A 15,051-nucleotide genomic window follows, 5' to 3' on the forward strand; every position below is an offset into this window, starting at 1 on the left:
TACATTTATTAATAATAACGAAGCTGCCACAAAATGAATTCTCGCATTGAATTCAGAAATGAACGATAAATAGTCATTGTTTTGAAAATCAAAGTAAATTATTTTTCAGCATTATTTTTACAGTTTTGTAGACCAGAGAAGAGAAGAGGGAAGAGTAGAGTAGTGTGTTAAGGAGAGGAAAATGTCTTGGAAAGTGGGAGAGTATCACCGCCCTGACACAGCCTCCGACTGTAAACACTGAGTGTGACACTGCATCACCACCAGGACTGACTCGGTGCCACCCGTGCAGGCATCACCACCAGGACTGACTCGGTGCCACCCGTGCAGGCATCACCACCAGGACTGACTCGGTGCCACCCGTGCAGGCATCACCACCAGGACTGACTCGGTGCCACCCGTGCAGGCATCACCACCAGGACTGACTCGGTGCCACCCGTGCAGGCATCACCACCAGGACTGACTCGGTGCCACCCGTGCAGGCATCACCACCAGGACTGACTCGGAGCCACCCGTGCAGGCATCACCACCAGGACTGACTCGGTGCCACCCGTGCAGGCATCACCACCAGGACTGACTCGGTGCCACCCGTGCAGGCATCACCACCAGGACTGACTCGGTGCCACCCGTGCAGGCATCACCACCAGGACTGACTCGGTGCCACCCGTGCAGGCATCACCACCAGGACTGACTCGGTGCCACCCGTGCAGGCATCACCACCAGGACTGACTCGGTGCCACCCGTGCAGGCATCACCACCAGGACTGACTCGGTGCCACCCGTGCAGGCATCACCACCAGGACTGACTCGGTGCCACCCGTGCAGGCATCACCACCAGGACTGACTCGGTGCCACCCGTGCAGGCATCACCAGCAGGACTGACTCGGTGCCACCCGTGCAGGCATCACCAGCAGGACTGACTCGGTGCCACCCGTGCAGGCATCACCAGCAGGACTGACTCGGTGCCACCCGTGCAGGCATCACCAGCAGGACTGACTCGGTGCCACCCGTGCAGGCATCACCAGCAGGACTGACTCGGTGCCACCCGTGCAGGCATCACCGGCAGGACTGACTCGGTGCCACCCGTGCAGGCATCACCAGCAGGACTGACTCGGTGCCACCCGTGCAGGCATCACCGGTAGGATTGACTCGGTGCCACCCGTGCAAGCATCACCGGTAAGATTGACTCGGTGCCACCCGTGTAGGCATCACCAGCAGGACTGACTCGGTGCCACCCGTGCAGGCATCACCAGCAGGACTGACTCGGTGCCACCCGTGTAGGCATCACCAGCAGGACTGACTCGGTGCCACCCGTGCAGGCATCACCAGCAGGACTGACTCGGTGCCACCCGTGCAGGCATCACCAGCAGGACTGACTCGGTGCCACCCGTGCAGGCATCACCAGCAGGATTGACACTGCCGCCCATACAGGCATCACCAACTAACCCGTCCTCACACTAGGCTGTTTAAGGCAGCAGCCATCGTCCCCAGACCAGCCTGTCCTCCAAACGAAGATCTAAACGTGATTCCATGCACCCGCCAAACCCCCTGTTTATGAATGAAAAACAGTTTACACACGTCCGCAACCCGTCCTCAACTCAAGTCCATTGCATCCAGCGGTCGCCCCCACAGACGCATTCATAAATTTTAACATGCTGTTCATTCAGAACAAGAATTTTCTCAAATATAAATTAATATTATAATATATTAGCATATTGTGCATATATAGGCATAGGTTAGGTGTTTAGGTTCGGTTGGCGATTATTTGTATTTGTAGTACGTGGGTGAAGCATTTATAGCGAAGTGGTTCGAACAAAACTCGTCAGTGAAGCACTTGTTCCGGAAGTGTTCGAACGAAATCAGTTGTGAGTCGTGTGTAAACCGTTTTTCATTCATAAACAGGGGGTTTGCCGGATGCATGGAATAACTTTTGGATCTTTGTTTGGAGGACGGGCTGCGACTTGCCAGCCCGTCCTCCAAACAAAGTTCCAAAAGTGATTCCATGCACCCGCCAAACCCCCTGTTTATGAATGAAAAGCGGTTTACACACGACTCACAACTGCTGACGTTCGAACATATCCGGAACAAGTGCTTCACTGACGAATTTTGTTCGAATCACAACGCTATAAATGCTTCACCCACGTACTACAAATACAAATAATCGCCAACAGAACCTAAACACCTAACCTAACCTATCCTATGCCTATATATACACAATATGCTAATATATTATAATATTAATTTATACTTGCGAAAATTCCCGTTTTGAATGAACAGCATGTTCAAATTTATGAATGCGTCTGTGGGGTCGACCGCTGGATGTAATGGACTTGAGTCGAGGACGGGTTGGACTCGCAACTGATTTCGTTCGAACAATTCCGGAACAAGTGCTTCACTGACGAATTTTGTTCGAACCACAGTGCTGTAAATGCTTCACCCACGTACTACAAATACCAGCCCGTTCTCCAAACAAAGACCTAAAAGTGATTCCATGCACCTGCCAAACCCTGTTTATGAATGAAAAACAGTTTACACACGACTCACAACTGATTTCGTTCGAACACTTCCGGAGCAAGTGCTTCACTAACGAATTTTGTTCCAACCACAACGCTATGCTTCACCCACGTACTACAAATACAAATAATCGCCAACAGAACCTAAACACCTAATCTAACCTAACCTAACCTATGCCTATATATGCACAATATGCAAATATATTATCATTGATTTATATTTGAGAAAATTCCCGTTTGCAATGAACAGCATGTTAAAATTTATGAATGCGTCTGTGTGGTCGACCGCTGGATGTAATGAACTTTAGTAGAGGACGGGTTGGGAATCACTTTTGTGTCTTCGTTTAGAGGACGGGCTGCTGATGCATTCAATTGCCTGGACCTAACATAACCCAGGACCCATGAATAGAAAACAGAACATCACGTCAATTTTGCGAGGCGCTACGATTTTTAGTACATCAGTTTTTGGCCTTATGGGATTTATACATCAAAATGCTATGAACAGTACTATTACTGTCACCTGTACAGGCTTCACCAGCAAGAGACTCTCACTGCCCCTGTACAAGTATTACTAGTAGAAAACTATGCCAACATTACCAGCAGGAGGCAATGCCACCTATGCAGGTATTATCAACAGGAGGTTGCACCAATGCAGCGATCATTAGTAGATTGCCACCCATGTAGCCATCACCAGCAGAAGGCACTCACTGCAATCCGTGCAAAGTGATGCTAGTGATGTCATCCGTGCATCACCAGCAGGAAACAGTACCAACTGCACAAGCCTCACCAGCAGGAAACAGTACCAATTGTGCAAGCCTCACCAGCAGAAGACAGTACCAATTGTACAAGCATCACCAGCAGAAGACAGTACCAATTGTGCAAGCATCACCAACAGGAGACAGCACCATCTATGCATGCAACACCAACAGGAGACAGTACCATCTGTGCAAACATCGCCAGCAGGAGGCAATATTCCATCCATGCTGGCATAGCCAGAAGATACTGATTCCGATGCAAACATAATCAGCCTAGAGATACTCGCTGCCATCTGTGCAGTAATCACCACCAAGAGACATAACCACTTTTGCAAGCGTCTCTGACAGGAGGCATTCACTCCCGCCCGTGTACCAACCACTTAGGTTAAAATTTACCCGAAGGCCAATATCTCACAAGTGGCCTCGACGAGGACAGGAAGCCGGCGGCTTATCAAATGTCCCCACATTGTTCCTAATGATTTTAAAATTCAGCAGTGTTAAAACACATTTCATTTACGGCTTCAGCGAGTTTCTGGTTTATAGCCCTGTGGGTGATAAAAACAGCTTATGTTTTCTATCCTACATTGTGGCATGTTTAACTTGAAACCGTTGCTCTTTGTTTTACATCTGACCTTTTGAAGCTGTCCATAAAGCTAAATGCGGGCGGGGTAGCAGAGAGGTTGTATCGTCTTGTGAGAGCAGAAACTAGACGTGTCGACTGTTATTGGGTGAATGTCAATGGTGTTGAAGTTTCGAAGTATATACAGAGCGTTTGTCACTGAACCACTGTTGCAGTTAGACTGAAGCAGCTCCGTCATTGACGGCTTATATTAGCGCTTCACTTGATTAGGCCATAAGTTGACCATAATTTTGCTGGTCACTTTTCAGAGGTCCTGAGTGATTCCTGGAACTCTTGGGAAGAAGTATCAGTTGTAATTAGTGCTCATTCAAGTTCAAGTATGTTTATTGAGACAAGAAAAAAAATACATCTCAAAGGGGTAGAGTAGCTTAGGCTATTTCTACTCCTCCCTGGTTAGTGCACATGGGATTAGTGTAGAACTAGGAATGTGGTGTTCTTAGGGTAAGTTATGTGGAATTAACTTGCTAATCGCTAATCTGTCCCTATCTTACATACGGTATCTGTGCGTGGGGTTCAACTACTGCAAATTACATCAAACCCATCATCACCCAGCAAAAATCCGCTATCAGAACTATAACAAACTGTCCTCAGACAACACTCATCCCCTCTGTTTAAATCCCTAAATATGATAAACATACACTCATTCCACACATTCTCTTGTGCTATTTACATGTACAAAATCTTGTTCCTACTTGCTAATCCTGATCTGAAACTTTTCCTCTGTAGATGTAAGGGAACCCAAGAGCACCACACCAGAAATAAATCTCTTTGATATCCAGTCACACTAAATCTGTGCAAACACTTTATGCAAATAAAAGGGCCCAGTCAATGGAACTCACTCCCTAATGAATTACAAAATTGTCCAACCTATGATTTATTCAAATATAAAAACCAAAAAGTACCTAATTTCATCCTCATAGTTTCTTTGTGCTTCTAACTCACACTTTATCTTGTGCTACCCACTCCAATATTAGTACTGAAGACATGCATCTTTACTGCCCGAAACGCTATGCGTGTCAGTGGCTTTACAAGAATGTAAGAACACCAATGTTATGTACTCTCACAAACCCAGTGTACCTTCTTGTATATAAATACAGTAAATAAATAAATGTTTCTTTGTTATTATTAGATTTCTAAGGTTAGAGTTGAATTCAGCAACATCTGTGCTAATAATTCTGTACATTGCTCCCAGTTAAAAAAAAATCATTGTTACACACAGAAATCACAATAGCATGATGCATCAAATGAACAAATTGTGGACAATGGATGAGGGGAGTTGCATGCATATTCAAATTCAAATGTTTATTCGGGTAATTTATACAGCCAGGTTGTTGCCTTGGTAAAGAATGAGGCTCTAGAAAGACTTTTTGTGCAAGGACTAGGCTACAGGAAAGTTGCAAAATATATTGAGGAGCCCATATTATGCATGAAGTGTTCTCGTTGGGGACATTTGGCTTGGAAATGCCAGTTTGACCCCAGGTGTCGGTATTGGGGTAAGAAACACGACCTGCGAGAGTGTAGAGTCAAGATTGAAAAAGGTGAAAAATTCGTCCCATCTTGTTGCAATTGTCGAGGCAGCCACAATGCTGGTTCCGATCTATGCCCCATGAAGCCTCATCTGAGAGACTCCAAGACGGGTCCTACAAGCAGAATATAGATGTATCCTAAACAAATCCAAAAGGGCCGTAACGAGGATTCGAACCTTTGTCCGAGAGCATCCCAGACGCTGCCTTTTTGTTCATTTGATGCATCTCGCTATTGTGATTTCTGTGTATAGATGTATCCTCGAAGGAAAAGATTGTACAGTAGGAACATAGAGGAAACAGCCGGAAGCCAACGACAGCCCCTATGAACAATGTGTGGGAGAAAGGAACGGAAGCAATTAAGACTAGGGAAAGTAGATAATGCAGTTGAACAAATGAAATCTTGTGGAGATAAGGTTCAGGACACTATAGTGAAGTCGGAAGTTGGTACTCAAATATTGGAATATCTAAAGAAAATTAGACAAGATGATTGAGGCATTAGAAAAATTAGCTATGGGGAGTAGACGGGGTGAAGATGGTGGTGAAACAGGACGTGAAATGAAAAGTGAAACGTGCGTAGAAGAAAGTAAGGAAGAGCATGACGTATCGATGATTGAGGATAGTTAGGAAAATGCCCTTTCTAGTAGTGTTAGCGGTGACTACTAGTGATTTCTCGCTACCTTCTGTAGTGACAAATGTTGAAACAAATGTATAACGGAATACAGAAATAAAAAAGAAAATAGATTATTACCTTCGATGTTAGTAATTGTTGTGCAAGTGAGGAGAAAGCAAAAATGTTAGTGTTGGGAGGAAGTCTATAAGGTACTCTCGTATCGCATGGAATGTGACGGATAGGGCAAAGGTAGTTTTATTATTAATCATGTATGAAAGTAGAGTGCGGATATATATAAATATTTAGGCATATATGTTGGATATACCCCATGAGAGTTTGGATGCTGAGATGAACAGACTGTTGGATCAATGTCGGAAGAGATTACAACCTCTGAAGGCCTTGCATGCTGTGGAAAGGGAGTGGGAGTCCCTGTGCTACGAATGATATTCTTGAGTACTGTAAGATCCCTTATTGATTATGCTGCATCTGTCATTTCTTGTTTTGGTAAAGGTAGGATGGGCAAGTTGGAGAAGGTACAAAATGAAGCCATGAGAATTATCTTAGGCTGCCCAAGAAATGCTGTGATTGAGATAATGAGGATTGAGTTGAATCTGAAGAGCATTGGGGATAGAATTTCAGAGATAATTTATATGTAGCCTCTGCCATTAGATTAATGAGAGGTGGGGGAGCTAATGAATTAATCCTCTCAGTTCAAAAGGTGGGAAGTAATGAACAATGATAAAGAAGAGAACATATATGAGTATCTTATGTTCTAATGTTATAAAGTATGATGTTATTACATAATGTATTGCTCTGCCTTAGAGACAATTCACACCACCGTGGGAGGATTGTAATGTAGATGTAGTAATTAATCCCTTGCAAAAGAAAAAAAGTATGTATGAGATAGGAGAGCTAAGGTCAACATATGATTGTATAATTAGAAAATTACCTACAGAAAACACTCTACATGTATATTGCGATGGGTCAGTAGCTAGGGATGGTAAGGCAGGATGTGGAGTCTTGATCAGGGAGTAAACTGACATCGGCACTGTAGATACTATTATTGGACGCCGCTTAACTGACTATGTCTCTGCAGGATGAACTCCAAGATGTATTAGCAGGATTACAGGAAGTAGTCAAATGTGGTAAAAAGGCCTGCTTCTTTATTGACAGTAGAGGAGCGTTGGAGTCTTTAAATAGCAGACGACCGTTTACTAGAATATTGTGATAGAGAGTAGAGAGAATGTTAAGAAATTAAAAAAAATGGATATAAAGTAAGATTCATGTGGATTCCTGCACGTGTGGGAATACTGTTGAATGGGGTAGTTGATGAGATAGCGAAGAGAGCCACGGAAAAAAAAAACTCTTGTTGATGTTGTATGTCAGATAAATTTGAAACAAATAAAAACAAGAAACAAGATGATCCAAGTTGGTGACGAAATGGTAAAGAGAATGGAAAATAGTGCATAATTCTTACGTAACACACGTAAGAATTATGCAATAATAAATACAAATTCGTTCTTCACCTATGGTAGGGGAATGTGTACTTGGAAGGATTCAATTTACATGTGATTAAGATTAGGATACAAATATATCTGGCAATACGGTGTTGATGTCAGTGAAAAAGATAATGAGTGTAAATTATGTAGTATGCCGCACGCCCTCACCTTAGAACATTATGTATTAGTGTCAAATTATTGAAAATGGTATGATAGACAGAATACTTAGGAGCTACAAGAATTTTGCCCAAGAGTTTTTGCCCCAATTTTGCACTTATATGCTGTTCTTCCTATATTAACCTGTAATGTTAAATGGGATTCTTGTATTGTGATTTGTGTATTTGTACTCACTGAATTTGTGCGCCCCTTGAGGGACTTGAAGTAGAAGGGGATAGAAATAGCCTGAGCTACTCTATCTCTTTGAGGTGTATTTTTGTCTTGTCTCAATAAACATACTTTGATCTGTAACCTTCCTCTTGAGATGATTTCGGGACTTTAGTGTCCCCGCGGCCCGGTCCTCTACCCCCAGGAAGCAGCCCGTGACAGCTGACTAACATCCAGGTACCTAATTTTACTGCTAGGTAACAGGGGCATAGGGTGAAAGAAACTCTGCCCAATTTTTCTCGCCGGCGATCATTATCTTCAAAGACATTATCTTCAAAGTAAACTAGGGATCGAACCCGGGACCACAGGATCGCAAGTCCAGCGTGCTGTCTGCTCGGCCGACCGGGCTCCATTACCTTTTCCACAACCGCCCAAGAGATGGGTATGGGGTGCATAATAAATGAACTAAACTAAACTAACACTGGCGTGAATTGGCTTCATTTCATAACTATATACATGCTAAGTAGAAGCTTTTAGCTGTTAATAGCATTATATTGTGGTTAAATACTGCCCAATTATTTGTATACGGAACGTACAAATTTTGTGTCCGAAATGGTCATGCTGCCCGAAAACGCTATGCGTGCTAGTGGCTTCACAAGAATGTAAAAACATTAATGCTATGTCCTCTCATAAACCCAATGTACCTTTATTTATTTATTTATTTATACAAGATGGTACATTGGGCTTATGAGAGTATAGAGCATTAAAGTTTTGCATTCTTGTAAGGCCACTAACACGCATAGCGTCTCGGGCAGACCTTCTTGTATATAAATAAATAAATGGTAAAAAAAATATATATGTGTGCGCGTGATCCGTGTTCTGTACCAGCTGACTTGTATCCGGACTGTGGTCAAGCAAGAGCAGTGTACTGTGATCCACTTCCTTCAAACGTCAACCACTTCCTTCGCTTCTAAGGTACAGTTTCATCATTACTCCAGTGTAGAGTACAACAATTACAGCATGAAGCCATCATGAATGTCACACTGTTACCAAATTGGAATTTTGTGCGCTTTTAGGGAAACCTGGACGACCTGTGTCCAAAAAGCGCAGTGTCGCATGGGACTGTTGTCACTGTTGTTTTGTTTATAGATTCAGCTGCTCGGAACAAGTTCCAAGTAGCACGGGCTATGGTGAGCCCGTAGCATACCTGGCACAGGAGCGGGGCAAGTAGCACGGGCTATGGTGAGCCCGTAGCATACCTGGCACAGGAGCGGGGCAAGTAGCACGGGCTATGGTGAGCCCGTAGTGGACTTACCTGACACAGGAGCGAGGCTGTGCTGTTGTCACTGGTTGTAGCTCCTCTTGTATATAAGATGGTTTGCCAGACATGTTATTTAAACCTAATCTTAGCATAACTTAATCCAACCTAACCTAACAATATATTCAGTTTAAACAATTAGGAAACAAGTTAGAGTATAATCAACTAATAAGATTATGGATTTTATTGGAAAAATTGTTTAGCTGTGCAAAATGAGGAACTTTGCAAACTTCTGTTTCATGAACTAAATGGACTCCAGTTTCAGGTATACTCTGACAAGGTCCAAGAGCTATGTACCAACTTCTCGACTCTCAATTTGTTATTTCCCAAATGTGCAAAATTATTAAAAACACAAATTATGGAAAATCATTAAAAATGCAAATTGGATTTTAGCTATATATATATATATCTACAAGATGCAGCCTACAATAGGTAGATAATTACTTCATAATACACTACATGGGTTATACAGTAATGTTGCAGCTTTGTGAGAATGTACCATTTAATCATCTGAGACTGATATAACCAATTTCACCATCCTCTATGTTGTTTGTATAAATATATGAATTTATTAATTAATGAGTACTGTAATAAAAAAAATTCTTCAGGCATATGGTTTAAGGTTACATCATAAAATTATTTTTATCAGGATATAATGGGATAGGTGATAGGGGATGCATCTAGGCTTAATTTATATTGATCAAGAGCCTTTATTAATGTTAAAATTATTGTAATTTCAGATGGCCAATAAAGACCGAATGCGAAGAGCTGAATTGATGATTCTAAAGAAGGAAGAAGTAGCTGTAAGAGAATTAATTGAAATGTATAGAAATAGCCTGAACAGACTCCAAGTAAGTTCTATTTATTGCAATACAAACTATTTTATTAGGATACAACCAGAAAATACATTCCAGGTGAGGTTTAAGACATTTCCCTCTACCTTCAGTATTTCAAGTTTTATGGTGATTTTTTATTTGTTTATAAATTCATACTGTAATGATACTGTATTCAGGTAACCCGACCATATCTGTTAAGTTTTGGATAGAGAACAAAAATATAACAATTATGAATACTGTAAAAGTAACTTTTCATTTGGGTAGAGAGCAAATCAGTCTTACCTGATTGCATTGCACTTTCCTGATTATCAATGCAATAGATTGCATTGATCTATTGTTTGCTATTTCACCAAGGAATAGATCAGTGCAATTGAAGCTGTGCAAGCTTTTTAACTAGTCATCATCTGACTGCAAATAGTAGGTTGTTAGGCCACACTAAAACTTCAGGGGACCAGCTGATCTTTCATAAAGCCCAGGCCATCCAAGCATACTCGGGCAAGCCAGGAACAAAAAGAGTCAGAATGTGAGTACAGTATTGCAATTAAGGCTTTCTCAGAAATGAGCATTTTAATGCTTTATTTCTGAGCAAGCCTCCTTCGATTGTTCTCCCTAAGTTAACAAAAGTCACAAGAAGGCACCAAGCAGTGAAGACTATGTAGTGATTTTTTTTTTTTTTTTTTTTTTTTATCTCTAGACAACTTCAAACTGTTGATGTAAATGTTGATGTTGACGTAAAAAGGTTTTCCAGACCATGCGATAACACAAGTCCTATCTTATTCTCTCCATATATGGTACTGTATACATATCATTTCTTATTTCATCTTATTAATTTTAGTTTGATAATGAAGAGTGGTAATTGTTTAAATAACATGCAATATGAGAAAGACAGATCGCATCAATACTCTTTTTTTTCATCTTCTTTTTTTCAGCTTCACAAAGCTTCAGGAGTTTCTAAACATATTCATAATCTAACCCTCTCTTTTCTGTTTGCTTTATATTATCAGGTAGAAGAGCTAACTATAAGAAGCCAGTTGGGCCACATACAAGATGTTGAGTTAAAGTCAAGAAACAATACTCCACTAGAATCAGCAATTGAGGCCCACTCATATTCCCTCAATCATTCGCTAATAGATGCTCCCCACAACTCTGATGTGAATCAGGTTAGTTCTGTACAGTACTTTTTAGAATAAGAGAAATATGGCTTTAATCATGAGAAACAAGCAATGGGAGCTGATAAAGGCATATAAAATTAAGAGTTAAGCTGTAGAAATGGACTCCTCTCAAGATATATTGTTCTTGGGAAGATAGATAAGAGTAAATAATGATAATGCCACTGAAAGATATAGAGTACAGTCAGTAAATCTTTATGAAAGGCTATTGAGACTGAAGATAAACTAATTTAGCCTTGGACTGCTGAATTAATTACATCTTCTGTGGTGAAAACAAAAAAAATGAATGTACATATATTTTCTTTAGAAATAATTGAAGGTTACAGTATAAAGGACTGGAAAAATCCTTGCTTGTCAGGAGTGTTCACAAAGTCATACTTAGAAGCTAATTTTGTTACTTCCATATACTCACCTAATTGTGTTACAAAGGTTGGCTCTGGTCGGCCACTTAGCTGTCAATCAACTGGTTTACAGGTTCCTGAGCTTATTGGGCTTATCATATCTACATTTGAAACTGTGTATTGAGTCTACATCCACCACATCACTGCCTAGTGCATTCTATTTGTTAACTACTGACATTGAACAAAACAATTTGTTCTAGTGTCTCTGACTCATTATTTGGATACCCTATTTCCACCTGTGCTAAATGGTCTCTTTATCTAACTTATCAGTTCCCCTGATAATTTTGAATGTGGTAATCAAGTCTCCCGTAATGCTTCTGTCTTCCAGTGATGTGAGGTTCAAGTCATGTAGTCTCTCTTTGTAACTCGTACCTCAAAGTAGTTCTGTGACTAGTCAGGTAACATACCTTTGAACATTCTCCAATTTCATCTTGTACTACGGACTCCATGCCAGAGCCACATACTCCAGGATTGCTTGGATGTATGCTTATATACAAGGTTCTGAATGATTTACACATATTTAAGCTCTATTAAATCTACATTTGAAACTGTGTAGTGGGACAGTTTGTGTGGGACTGTTAGTGACATTTTGCCATTCAGAGATAACCCCTCCCCCATCATAGTAACTTATTGTCTTTTGCCTTGGTACTCCTTTATCCAATGGAGCACCTGACCTGTTACTCCTGTCTGGTTCTGTAACTCATGCATCAGCTTCTATGGGGTACTGTGTCAAAGACGTTTTACAGTATAAATGCCCAGCTTTTCTGACAATCTGCCCACCCTTCTCTTTAAGTTTTGTTGCCTTGTTAAATGTGTGAGGCAAGATTTACCATCCCTAAACCTGTATTGGTGGTGTGTGTTTGAAAGTGCATTTCAAATATATACTTTAACACTGTTTACAATCATTATTTCACATAAATATTGTATAGAGTATTGTAATCTGATCTAATCTTTTGTTTTTGTATCTTTATTGTTATTTCCCAAAGGGATACTCTGTTGTTTCCAAATTTGTGGGGCCCATATTATATATAGAGAATGATTTAGCATATTGGCTTGAAACAAAGGGTCATAGTCGAAGAAAGTGTGTCATGCTGGAGAAGAGTGGAGAACGAGGTCCCTTGAGACCATCATTCTTTCTAATTTATATTAACGACCTACTTGAAGATGTAAGCATATACAAGTATTCAACTAGTTGTGCTTGCGGGGGCTGAGCTCTGCTCTTTCGGCCCACCTCTCAACTGTTACTAACTACTACTATTTATTTTTTTCACACACACTGACCTGTAGACTTCCTCAGGCTCTGAATTGTATGCTTAGACTTCAGTTTATGGCAGTAGCACTCCCAGAGTATACTTTTTATTTTTAAGAAGCTCAATAGCAGAGATGACTTATCATTATTCCTACACACCCAACATTTACCAGTGTAACACCATTGTCACCATTACTACCACCAAAACTATCATCACCATCACTACCATCATCACTGTCACTTCCACTACAGTACTACCATTTGCAATATCAGTATCATTACTGTAGCATCATTATTGACACTACCACCATTATCATTACCACTGTTACCACCATTATTCCCACCTGTACCATCACCACCAATCTTGCAACCACAATTTCCATCAGAACTTGAACATCAAGGGATGAAACAAGCGTATAGGTATAAAAGGCTAGAAAGTTGGGCATAAAGAGCCAAATCTCGGTCCCCTGTATCCCTGTGCCCATTACATTGCTCTGTAATCACTGCACCACCTGTATTCATTACACCACACTGATGTGGATGGGTCTACATTGCCCCCCTCTCGATCAGCCAAGATCTAACCATATTTTAATGTTAATTTTTATATTTGCTTTCCTATCTCTTGTGTGTTGACATCACTACCCCTTGAAGGTGAGAAGTAGGGCAGTGATGATGAGGATGATGTAGTTATCGTGCTATTATGTACGGTAGTAATAATCTTGTTCATTGTTTTTACAGACGATTCTCAATAATATGTCTCGTGAAACGGGTGTACAAAATATAATCATGAATGAACTTCAAATTAACCAGAGTACTCTAAACTTGGATGCTGCACCTCTTATTCAAAGTTAGTACAGTATAGTTCTTTATTGCATTACATAATATTGTTATTTAAATTTGTTTAAATATATCGGTTATTCTTATTCCATTCATAACTCAGTAGACAGTAAATAATGCAAGAAACTTTCACACTTTTTATAGGTTTTCACTTAACACTTGCGGAACAGGAAAATGAAGGAAATGTTTTGCAAGGTTCGACCCTCCAAAATTCATTGTTACTATGTGGGAATATTACTGTATTACAGTTGATGAGGTGACTTTATTTAGAAGTTTGTGTATGTCCAGTATATCAACCCCTTCAAGAATTAAAGGGTTTAAATATCTGCAAAATAAATTGCATGTTAATTTGACATTTTGGTGAAGCAGTCAACACTGGTTTGTGATGATAAATTAGTGTGTGGCAAGACTGAGAAATTGCCTCAGAACAGTGATATAGTGTAAGTGTATATATTGAGGGTTAAGTATGGCAGGTTTGGGTACAGGTAGGGCTTGATTAATAGGAAAGTTAAAAAAAAGAGGCTATTGTCATAGCCCTAATTTTCTATTATATCTTTTCAAAATAATTTGTTATGTTTATAGTTTGCACTAAAATTCTAAAAATCAAATACTGTAATGATAAATACCAGCATTTATAATGAATTGCTTAATCCAAATGGATGCTTTGGTGCAAGAGCACTGCTCTAAATCAAGATGTGATACCAGCTAAAAAAAAAAAAATCCCTGATACTGTAGTACAGCACAAACGCATCTCGAAAGCAGCAAAGCTAAAATTTATTGACGTACAATTTCTTGGTTACTCTGAGAATAAGTATTTACCATCCACTTACAACTGCAGGCATGTCAAACATGAGGCCCACGGGCTGCACGTGGCCCACATTATTCACCTTTGATGTTGCCAAGGCTGAAGAAAGAACCATTAGAAATGCAATCGGATTCTACACTCAGAGCCTTCATGAAACCCAAATGTGATCCATATGGCCCTCGGGGGGACCCTCAGTTTGGCATGCCTGATTAGAGGATCTTTTAAAAATTTATGCTGTGCTTTTTCACATATTGTATTATGAAAACAACTGCACGTACTACTAATTTATGCACATAATTTTAATTTTTATGTGCATCATTCGATTAAATTTTAGCATAATTTTTTTTTTAATTATATTTTTCCTTTGGTTTTCAATGCTCTGTTTATATTTCAGGAATGCTTAATGATTCCGAGGTATACGAGGAGGACGACGACGACGATGACATGGAGACCAAATTTGAGGAGTGAGGAGGAGTACTGTACTGTAATAATAAAGTTTAACTTTCCACATTGTAAACAATATCTATTGATTCTACATAGTGTTTTTATAATTTGAATAATACTGAAACTTGT

The 15,051-nt window shown here is 40.5% G+C and overlaps 1 protein-coding gene across 2 annotated transcripts; it reads left to right on the forward strand.

Annotated features, from left to right (window-relative positions):
- The first annotated feature begins 8,499 nt into the window (after positions 1-8,499).
- Positions 8,500-14,986, forward strand: LOC138370637 (uncharacterized). 2 transcript variants are annotated; one of them, XM_069335251.1, is made up of 5 exons: positions 8,500-8,838; positions 9,922-10,032; positions 11,022-11,177; positions 13,575-13,683; positions 14,873-14,986. In XM_069335251.1, the coding sequence occupies exons 2-5, from the start codon at positions 9,922-9,924 to the stop codon at positions 14,944-14,946; spliced, it is 450 nt and encodes a 149-aa protein (XP_069191352.1). In that variant the 5' UTR covers positions 8,500-8,838; the 3' UTR covers positions 14,947-14,986. The 2 variants fall into 2 exon arrangements, with proteins under 2 accessions (XP_069191352.1, XP_069191353.1); XM_069335252.1 differs by lacking the exon at positions 8,500-8,838 and adding an exon at positions 8,983-9,138.
- Positions 14,987-15,051: the final 65 nt, after the last annotated feature.

Source organism: Procambarus clarkii, chromosome 32, assembly GCF_040958095.1.
Source record: "Procambarus clarkii isolate CNS0578487 chromosome 32, FALCON_Pclarkii_2.0, whole genome shotgun sequence".
NCBI classification, from domain to species: domain Eukaryota; kingdom Metazoa; phylum Arthropoda; class Malacostraca; order Decapoda; family Cambaridae; genus Procambarus; species Procambarus clarkii.

Coding starts and splice junctions, on each gene's coding strand:
- LOC138370637 (XM_069335251.1), top strand. CDS start 9,922: ATGGCCAATAAAGACCGAATGCGAAGAGCTGAATTGATGATTCTAAAG. Junction 10,033..11,021: donor ATAGCCTGAACAGACTCCAA/GTAAGTTCTATT, acceptor TTATATTATCAG/GTAGAAGAGCTAACTATAAG. Junction 11,178..13,574: donor ACAACTCTGATGTGAATCAG/GTTAGTTCTGTA, acceptor TTGTTTTTACAG/ACGATTCTCAATAATATGTC.